The sequence below is a fragment of the Abramis brama genome (assembly GCF_963993115.1).
Source record: "Abramis brama genome assembly, chromosome: 5".
In the NCBI taxonomy this organism is placed as follows: domain Eukaryota; kingdom Metazoa; phylum Chordata; class Actinopteri; order Cypriniformes; family Leuciscidae; genus Abramis; species Abramis brama.
The window spans coordinates 49620121-49631219 of record NC_139967.1 but is presented as its reverse complement, the minus strand read 5'-3'; the positions used below and the strand labels follow the sequence as shown (position 1 = coordinate 49631219).

At 38.0% G+C, this 11099-nt stretch overlaps 1 protein-coding gene across 2 annotated transcripts in view; it reads left to right on the top strand.

Moving 5' to 3' along the window:
- Positions 1–10370, top strand: part of gpsm1b (G protein signaling modulator 1b) — a 52534-nt gene extending 42164 nt beyond the window's left edge. For both annotated transcript variants that reach the window (XM_084114160.1, XM_084114159.1), the window contains exons 12-14: positions 1661–1805; positions 4027–4232; positions 6141–10370. In XM_084114160.1, the coding sequence (XP_083970286.1) occupies positions 1661–1805; positions 4027–4232; positions 6141–6341 (552 nt within the window). In that variant the 3' untranslated portion in view covers positions 6342–10370. The remainder of the gene's footprint in view (positions 1–1660; positions 1806–4026; positions 4233–6140) is intronic.
- Positions 10371–11099: the final 729 nt, after the last annotated feature.

Sequence of the window (11099 nt, the reverse complement as noted above, 5' to 3'; positions counted from 1 at the left end):
CGCGCAGTAGCGATCTCGGGACCAGACCCGCGCAGTAGCGATCTCGGGACCAGACCCGCGCAGTAGCGATCTCGGGACCAGACCCGCGCAGTGCCGATCTCGGGACCAGACCCGCGCAGTAGCGATCTCGGGACCAGACCCACGCAGTAGCGATCTCGGGACCAGACCCGCGCAGTAGCGATCTCGGGACCAGACCCGCGCAGTGCCGATCTCGGGACCAGACCCGCGCAGTAGCGATCTCGGGACCAGACCCGCGCAGTGCCGATCTCGGGACCAGACCCGCGCAGTAGCGATCTCGGGACCAGACCCGCGCAGTGCCGATCTCGGGACCAGACCCGCGCAGTGCCGATCTCGGGACCAGACCCGCGCAGTAGCGATCTCGGGACCAGACCCGCGCAGTAGCGATCTCGGGACCAGACCCGCGCAGTGCCGATCTCGGGACCAGACCCGCGCAGTAGCGATCTCGGGACCAGACCCGCGCAGTGCCGATCTCGGGACCAGACCCGCGCAGTAGCGATCTCGGGACCAGACCCGCGCAGTGCCGATCTCGGGACCAGACCCGCGCAGTGCCGATCTCGGGACCAGACCCGCGCAGTAGCGATCTCGGGACCAGACCCGCGCAGTGCCGATCTCGGGACCAGACCCGCGCAGTAGCGATCTCGGGACCAGACCTGCGCAGTAGTGAGCAGGAAGTAAAGCCGCGAAATCAAGGCCCCGCCTTCACTCTCCCTGAGTGCACTTTTTTAAAAATGTATTGCAGTACGACAAGAGGCTTGTTAAAATAAAGTAAATACAATCTCCTCAGTCCTCCGAAGATCCCCAAAAAAATGTCCGTTGGTTCTTCAGTGACTACTTCGCTCAGAGAACCTGTCAATCACAGCTGTCAATCATGACGTCACACCACCGCATCACGTAACTAACTAAAAACCAACTTATTTTTGAAACAGACACTTGAACTTACATCAGCGTGATAAAAACTACAGTAAATGACAGAAACCACCTTTGGAAAAAAGATATTTGAAGTGTAATTAAATTGTTTAGTTGGTCTCAAGTCCCGTTGAATAACACGGGGAGGCGGGGCTTATGACCTATACTAGGACCAGCCACCGGGGGGCGATCGAGACGCTTCGGCTTCACTTTTCAGGGCTTGTGCGTGCGCACGCTTGGTGTGGACAGACACATTATTTGTCGCTAGTGTAATGTGGTTTAGTGATCATAAGCGCTCAGTGGTTTTAATGGTGATGTTCTGCAATTAGTTTTCATCGCAGGCTTCATGTCGTCGATATATTCCTCCAGCTTTATCTCATGACATTTAACTCGTTTTAGGGTCATTTGGGTGAGATGCGAGTGTACAAAAATAGACCACAGTCCTTGACCTTCCACACACACACACACACTCACTCTCTCTCTCTCTCTGGTTTTAATGGTGATGTTCTGGTGTGTTTGTCCTGCAGCTCTCTCTCTCTCTCTCTCTCACACACACACACACACACACTCTCTCTCTCTCTCTCTCTCTCTCACACACACACACACACACTCTCTCTCTCTCTCTCTCTCTCTGGTTTTAATGGTGATGTTCTGGTGTGTTTGTCCTGCAGCTCTCTCTCTCTCTCTCTCTCTCTGGTTTTAATGGTGATGTTCTGGTGTGTTTGTCCTGCAGAAACTGGGCCGTGACCCGTCAGATGAAGACTGCTTCTTCGACCTGTTGAGTAAGTTTCAGAGCAGTCGTATGGATGACCAGCGCTGTGAACTGGACGAGCCGACCGATGGAGAGAATGCAGGAGGAGTGGAAGAAAACAGGATCGGTCAGTCACTGAGATTATAAGACTTTTAGAGTCTCCTACAGGGTTCGAACAGGGTGCCTTGAATTTGACTTTTTGAAATTTAAGTCCTGGAAAACCCTTGAAAACAGCCATATTTACTAAGAGGTACTTGAAAAGTGCTTTATTTATTTAAATACAATATATATGAAATTAAATTTTTTCGAAAAAACACAAATGCAATCTTTTCAAGCTAAGTTAACACTGCTATAAACCCCCATCAGACCGTTTCTGGATATGAAATACGCCAACATTATAACAAAATATTATTTATTGAGCAATAATAGCCATTATAAACTTTGTATTTAATATATATTACTAAATACGTTGTAAGTTGTATTTTGGAGACCATATATCTGTAATTTGTTTTTAAAAAGATATTGTTTGATAAGTGCGATCTCTTATTGTAGTCCTTGAAATCCAAAAAAGTAGTGCTTGAATTTCTTTGTACAGTATCTGTACGAACCCTGCTCCTACAGTGTTTAAATGCATCTGAGGTCAAAAAACACTTAAATGTCTAAAACAAGGTTTTCTCTTTTTAATTTTTCATTAAAGTGCCCTATTATGCTGTTTTAAAGGCTCCTAGTGTTGTTTTGGCATCTCCTACAACGGGTTTACATGCAATCAAGGTCATAAAACACTAATGTCCTCATAATCTCCACTGCAGCGTCAGCTCTTTTCTCTCAGTGTCTGAAACGCTTCCATCAAGGATTCAGTCTCTCTAAGCCCCGCCTCTCTGAGAGCTGCTCTGCTCTGATTGGTCAGAAACCAAACGCTCATTATCATATCTGAATCTCAGCTCTTGATCACAGTGATACGAACAGTAACGATGGCGTGGGTTTTACCGTATCAATCTCAGAAAACAGCGTCTTCTCGACACGAACAACACGAACCAAACTCTTCCAGTCTCAGATACACTACAGTGTTTGAGGGCGGAGCTAAGAGACGCTGCTCAGCCAATCAAGACCAGAGGTGGGCATTATGCAGATTGGTTACAACCCTACGCAGGTTCAACAGGAAGAGAGACTGAATTACTGACTCGTTTCAGTTCAGAATCACTTCTTTCTTTTTGGAGACAAAAACTTTATTCATCTGCACTTTGATCTTCAAAACTTTGCAGAACTTTTACATTCACAAACATCATGAAAGGGAATTTGTGAAACGGCAAAATAGAGGCACTTTAAAGGAATAGATTATAATATCACTCACTCGCCTCATGTTGTTTGAATCCCTCATGATTTCAGAGATATTCTGAATAATGTTCATGCTGCTCTTTTCCATACAGTGATACTTTTGATACTTTTATGACACTTTTCTGCCAAATATTAACAATTATGGCTCGTGTTTTGTGTGTTAAGTTTGGTAGCACTACAATAAGGTTGCATTAGTTAACAAGAACTAACAATGAAAAATACTTCCAAAGCATGTATTCATTTTAATTAAAGTTAATTTCAACATTTACTAATGCATTATTAAAATCAAAAGTTGAATCTGTTAATATTATTTAATATACCTGAGATGGATGTGAACAAATAATGAAGAGTTGTATTTTTATTAGTGCTGGGCAACGATTAATCACATCCAAAATAAAAGTTAGTGTTTACATAATATATGTGTGTGTATAATTATTGTGTGTATATATAAAAACACACACATGCATGTATATATTTAAGAAAAAAAATAGTTTTTTTAAACATATATATATATATATATATATAATAAAAATTTATATATATATAATAAAAATTTATATATAAAATATTTAAATTATGTATAAATATACATATATATATACAGTATATACATGCAAATATTTCTTAAATATATACATGCATGTGTGTATTTATATATTCAAAATAATTAAAGACAGTACACACACATATATTAGGTAAACACAAACTTTTATTTTGGATGTGATTAATCGTTGCCCAGCACTATTATTATTAAGAAACATCGTTATGCATTAACTAACAATTAACATCAACAAATGGGACCTTATTGTAAAGTGTTACTGGAAATCTTGAGGTCATATTATCAACTTATAATGTCCCATTCAGCAACATAGTGTCGGCCCAGATCCGGCCCACATCTGGGATGTGTGGAATCCATGTGTACCGGATGTGGGCCGACACATTCTACATTTTTTGCATCAGCCTCATTGTAAGACACATTAAGATTATGGTTTCTCTTTGTGTGTGTTTCTCAGACGCCAGTCTCCTCTCCTCTCCTCAAACTGAAGAGCTCTTCGATCTGATCGCCAGCTCTCAGAGCCGGCGCCTGGACGACCAGAGAGTGAGCGTCAGTAACCTACCCGGACTCAGGATTACCCACAACAACCTGGGGCACCTGTGTGGAGAGAGCGAGTCCACTGAGCCCAGCGACGACTTCTTCAACATGCTCATCAAGTGCCAGGTGAGAGCCGAGCCTAAGCCGAGCCCGAGCCGAGCCCGAGCCGAGCCCGAACCTCTAAAAATAAATTAAAATGAAAACTGAATATATAAAATAAAAATATAATAAATATATAATAGTATATAAATAAAACTAAAATATTATAATATAACTAAATAAAACTGAAAGAAAAATAAAGCTAAATAGAAATATTTAAAAAACAAAACCTAATAAAAAAAAGTACAAATGCACATAACAAAACAACTAAAACTTAAAGTACAATTAAAATGAAAACAAAATGTATAAAAAAGTTCATTCAAAATATTAAAGAATATTATAATAGCATGTAAGAAAATCACATAACAAAATGATTAAAATGAAAACTGAAAATATAAAAATAAAAGCTAATTTAAAATACTATAATAGTATACAAAATATAAAAATGACAAAAGCACATAAAAAAACAACAACTAAACCTTGAAATAAAAGTAAAATGAAAACTGAAATAAAATAAGTTGAAGTTCAAGTACTAAAATGACTAAAACCGAAAAAAAGGTTTTTATTAAGCTTTTAATTTTTTTTAAATGAAAACTGAAAATATAAAAAGCTAATTCAAAATATTAATACATACTACAACAGTATATAAATGCAAAATATAAAAATGACTAAAGTACATAACAGAATGACTAAAACCTATAAGAAATGTTGACATGGCAAATTATTGAAATAAAATAAGTTCAAGTAGTAAAATTACTAAAACTGAAATAAGCCTAAAAATAAAATAAAAGCGAATTCAAATATGAACACTGCCTGATAGAAGATCATTTCGGTCAGTGAAAACAGCAGAAACTTCCCGGCAAGACTGAACGCTCCTCACTAGTGTTGTCTAAAGTGTCGACTTCGGTACCGAGTCGATACTGAAATTGTAAAAATGTGAGACTTTGAGCGCTGATGAGCGGCATCATAAACGCCTCTGATTGGCTGTTGTGTTCATGAGCTCATCAGAAATGTCTGTGATTGGCTACAATGATCAGAGCGTTTGAAAGTGTTTTAGAAAACGGGAGCGTGAGTTTTAAAGCACGAGCATCCGTCAATCAGCGGACCGGTCCTGTTCTCAAACGCTCGCGTGTGTGTGTGTGTGTGTAAGCGCTCGCTGAAGAGTAGTATACATTGTATACATTGATGTATATTTACAACATGTTTTTGAAGCGCTGATCATTGTAGCCAATCACAGACATATCCGATGAGCTCGTGAACACAGCGGCCAATCAGAGGCGTTTACGAATCCGCTCAACAGCGCTCAAAGCCTCACATTTTTTTGTTCGTTACATTTCTTGGTACCGAAGTCGCACTGCCTAAAAATATTATTAAAAATTATGCTATTTTTAAAGAATCCTAATGTTGTTTCGGAGTCTCCTACAATATGTTTACATGCATTCAAGGTCACACTTCAAACAATGCTTTTCTTACTCAGTATTCTTGTCTTCTTTCCAGTCCAAATATCTACAAATTCTTAAATCAAGATGCATTTACTAAAGTAGTAAAATGACATAAGATATTATGTCTTGTTTTCTGGGGATATAAATCAAAATTAAGTGAGTTTTTGCTTAAAACAAGCAAAATGATCTGCCAATGGGGAAAGAAAACTTGTTTCTGTTTGAATTAAGATTATATTTCTTTCCCCATTGGCAGATAATTTACCTTTTTGTAAAGCAATAAATCACTTAATTTTGAAAATAATAAGACACACTATTTTATGTCATTTTACTGATTTAGTAAATGCATCTTGATTTAAGTATTTTTAGATATTTGGACTTGAAACAAGGCAAAAATACTGAGTAAGAAAAGTCACTTATGACAACACTCCTCCTCAGTGTGACCCAGTAGTTGTGTTTCTCTGAGCGTGTGTTTCTCTGCTGTGTCTCTGCTCAGTCGTCCCGGATCGACGACCAGCGCTGCTCTCCTCCTGAAGGGGGTCCGCGGGCCCCGACCGTCCCCGACGAGGACTTCTTCAGCCTCATTCAGAGAGTCCAGGCCAAGCGCATGGACGAGCAGCGCGTGAAGCTCCCGTCAGACGACCCGGACACCGACCCCGACCCGGACCCGGACCCCGACTCTCCGAACCACGGCTAGAGCAAACGGACTCGCTCACCGGACCGACAGAAACATGAAGAACACAAGTGCCATCTCAGTATACGCCTCCGGTGCTTTACAGCCAATGAGACACGCAGAACATGCTGTTCTTACTCAGTCTAAATATCTAAAATTCTTAAATCAAGATGCATTTACTAGATGAGTAAAATGACATACGATATTATGTCTTGTTTTCTGGGGAAATAAATCAAAATGAATAATAATCACATAATAATAAAATAATCTTAATTCAAACAGAAACAAGATTACTTTTCTGACCCCATTGGCAGATCATTTTGTTTGTTTTAAGCAGAAACTCACTTAATTTTGATTCATTTCCCCAGAAAACAAGACATAATATCTTACGTAATTTTACTCATCTAGTAAATGCATCTTGATTTAAGAATTTTTAGATATTTGGACTGGAAACAAGACAAAAATACTGAGTAAAAAAAAGCATTTCTTGCTGTGATAGAGTTTATATTAATGGGAATAACTGGGCGAATTCACTGGGAATCAGTGGCTGACGTCGTTCAGTTGTTAATTAACCCTTGTTCTTTATCCTGCTTGTAAATCTCTCGTTATCTCCAGTATTGGATTCAGTCTTTCTCTCTCAGTCAGGTTTTGTGTTTCCTCTCTGATCCTCGGCCTCATTATCTGCGTTTCCATCTAAAGCTGTGAATTTAACTCATGTGCAATTACACTAGAGATGCACCGATATGAAAAATTTGTCTGATAACCGATAATTCTTTATATTTGAAAGCCGATAACCGATATATTGGCTAATAAATCTAAATCAAAATTTGTATATATTTTAAGAGCCTGATTACAAAAACAAAAGTCTCAACATTAAAAGCCACGTCCAAAACGCACAATTATAAAGTTCTCATAATTTTATGTAGCCGATATGACAGACTTGTGATGAAATGTTGCACTGAACTGTATTTCCCCTTTTTCCATTCATATTTCAAGCAATTCAAGACCATCATGTTGATCAGTGCGCATCTGAAGCGTCTCAGCTGAAGGAAATAATACATTATATATTGGCTTTAATATATCGGCCAAATTTTCTTATCAGCCCAATAACGATAACATATATCGGCCGATACCGATATGATGGCCGATATATTGTACATCCCTACATAAAAAACATAAAATGGTGCAGAATATCAGTAATAAAACTAAGTTTCTGCAGTGTGGCTGTTTTCCCTCCATCATAAACGAGTGTGTCTCAGAGTGTCAGACGAAACACAGTAAACGCTGTCGTGTTCTCTAGCGTTCGGATGCTGGTGTTCGGGAACACACTCGTGTGTGTGAGACGCTTCTGGAGGGAATTAAACCAGATCATTCTGATCACACACTTCGACTCCGGCGTTTCAGAAACACCAAACCAACATTAGAGACGCTGCGATGCCATTGGTCCGCTGGTTACTCCAGTTATCCAATCACAGCTGACGCTGAGGCATCAAGGCATTTATTCAGTAAATGTGTTTCCATCGCAGTTTATGCATCATGTCTTCTTATCTTCTTCTTCTTCTTGTCGGATAAAGCAGTGATCTGTATGTGCATTTTTAAACACATATTGGCGTTTCCATCCTGCATTTTTTTTAATGTGAAATTCCAAAATTTGCTTAAAAATTTGCATAAAAATAGTTGAACGGAAACACAGCTACAGATCTGAGCTGATGCACTTCAGTGTGAGTGACAGTCAGTTCCAGAAGCACAAAACCTGAACCCAGTATTTGACAGTAACAGAGTATAATGGCAGATTTATGAGCAGTTGTGTGTAGGCCTGTCCAGAACACCACAAGTGTAACACGGTTAGAAAAATATCAAAAACATATTTAGGAAGTTGTTTTATCCTCGTGAGCAAAGTCAGTACGTTTTAGTCCAATGCTATAATAATATGAACTAGCATTTTTGGGAAAAAGAAAATTTTACAGTCCTGTTCCCCGTGTACATACTGTGTACTTATTATAGTACTTACAATAACTGGGTATTAGTAATAATAACTTAACCTGCCCCTAATCCTAACCTTAACCCATGTAGTTACCTTATATTACCAGTACACTCTTAGTACCGTAAGTACACGTACTGTAATATATTAGTAACCTTACAGTACGTGCAGAATTATTAGTTGATTTTCTTGATCATATTTTTTTCCAGGCACATTTTACCAATTCCAAACCACATTAATCTTAATAACTACTATTCATTTTGTATTTGATCATTTATAAGTGATATATAATTAAATCATAATGAAAAACACCTTATATTCAGGTGTGCGTAATTATAAGGCCATTTTCTTTTACAGATAAAATGAGCCAAAAAAAGAAAAAGTCAAAAATTATGAAATGCCCATGAGAAGGATGCAATACTAGAAATTGCATTGTACAGTGATATGCTCATTGGTGATGAATGTATGATTAAATACAAAATTAATAGTAGTTATTAAGATTAATGTGGTAAAATGTGCCTGGAAAAAATATGATCAACAAATCAACTTGCCTAATAATTCTGCACGCACTGTGTATCACCAGTACTTTCTTACTACTGTAAGTACACTGTACTGTAAAATAAAGTGCGACTGAATATCCTCTCCAGGTCCGGAACACAACATGAGGATAAAGACATCAGGGAACGCCACACACAGCGAGTGCGGAACACACACTACACAGATATATGTCTTTCAGTGCTAGAAAACTCTCACGCCGTTCTCCTCCATTCAGCGTCGGGGGAGTTTCTGGTTAAACACTCTTTATAATGTTCTTTACAGGGACAATAAAGACTCTTTACCAGCCGCTTATAAAGGCCGTCTCCATCTGAGCATCAATAAGCTGAACATTAGTTACTTATTAAGCTATATATAGTTATTATATTACGTCTACTTTCTGCACAGCTAACAGCGAACGTTCTCAGAAGTAACAGAACGTTTATCTAATGTTCTCGAAACGTTGACATTATTTATACATCATTCATGGAATGTTTTTTTTTCTCTGAAATGTTTCAGTTGGACGTTCATCTAACGGTTTTTAAATGTAACGACTTGTTTCGGAATGTTCAGCAAACATTCAAAAGTAACTTTACATTCTGTTTGAGGAACGATCAAATGGAATGTTCGCGTGACGTTCACATACATTCAAACCAAAGATTATTCAGACACCAGATAGCGTGTGTTCAGGACACTACAGTTCATTAATGTAAGTGAGGAGAGCAAAATAAAGTAAACTGTGACATATTATACCCAAATATTCTTCATACAGTGACTACCAGTGAAAATGATCCAGACACTTTGAGCTGATCATGTTTTGCTGAAGTGTGTTTTCTTTAATTGCTAATGCTCTTTTTACACACAGACTGAACACAATGAAGCATTGCTTGGTGATTGGTTGAGCTAAACTGGTATTATCTAATTGTGTAGTTAAATTTAACAGCTGACAGATATTCAACATAATTCATGTGTGAGACAGTCTAACAGAAGGACGGACAAAACCAGTCAAATATCAACTGATATTCATATTTTATTACTATTTTCTGAACTATAGCGAATAAACTGTGATAATGTGAGAAATGTGTCTGAATAAATGTTGGTTTGACTGTAAGCCTTACTGAGAACTTTTGGAAATAATGTTGTCATAACTTAATGGGAGCATTAGTGAAATGATAATACGGTGTATAATAAAGCGTTTAGTGAATTCGCTCAGATTAACTCGTCATCATCACGTGTTTCTCGTCCGCTGCCTTAACGAGAGAAACCTGCAGACTCTGATTGTACTCTTTGATATTGTGTTTTCTGAGACTCCAGCAGTGTTGTTCTGGTGTGTGTGTGTGTGTTATTGACAGTATTTCCACTAGTGCCGCTGTATCTTTGACCTTCTTAATCGCAAGTGCATTTGGTTTGGGCTTTCCGTGGTGTTCTCCATCGAGCTGCTGACAGACATTATAGGGCTGCGTAACTTTCTCCATTTCTCTTTTCAGTTCCAAGATATTGTAACTGATGTATTTATTGAAAGTGTTGAGAAATATCTGTAAAAAAAAAAAAAAAAAAAAAAAAAAATATGTGAAAAGAGTTTTTAAGTATTGTTATAATGTGGGAAAATTAAAGTATGTGAATGTTCCAGTTCCCACTTTCACGGTTCGACTGAATCGCCTGAAACTGTTTTTACTTCCAAAACCAAGCGAGTGATTAGTGAGTTTTCCATAACCGGCTCCGAGTTTGGACATTGATTGAGTTGCTTTAGTCACTCAATATCTTAGTCATTTGTGGCCAATGATCAGCAGACTAATGTTTTAGATGAATTAAACATCATTTTGATGTTCATGTAGAGCAATTTGTGCACATTTAATAGTTTTGGAGGGAATTAAAATACTTTAAGTCTACTCACTGCCATCTAGTGGTAGAAATAAGCAGAGGCCATAAATTATAATTTTTTTTTTTTAAGAAAGTCTAAATACATTATGTATAATTTTTAAATATTTATTAAGTTACTTTTATTTTAACAAGCTAAACAGCAGATTCATATTGATTAATAGTATGTTTCTACTGATGCATTATGGTTGTAACTAAACTAGCCCTCATTTCTAATACTCAAATAAATATCAGGAATAGTGGAAATGTGTTTTAGATTCATAATGATGTGATGAGGTTGAATTCAGAACTGTATTAGTTATGGATGGAACGGTAAATTATGAAAAAAATATATTTAATTTGTCATGGTTTAACAGAAATATTTCCTGAATTGTGATAGTGTGTAATGA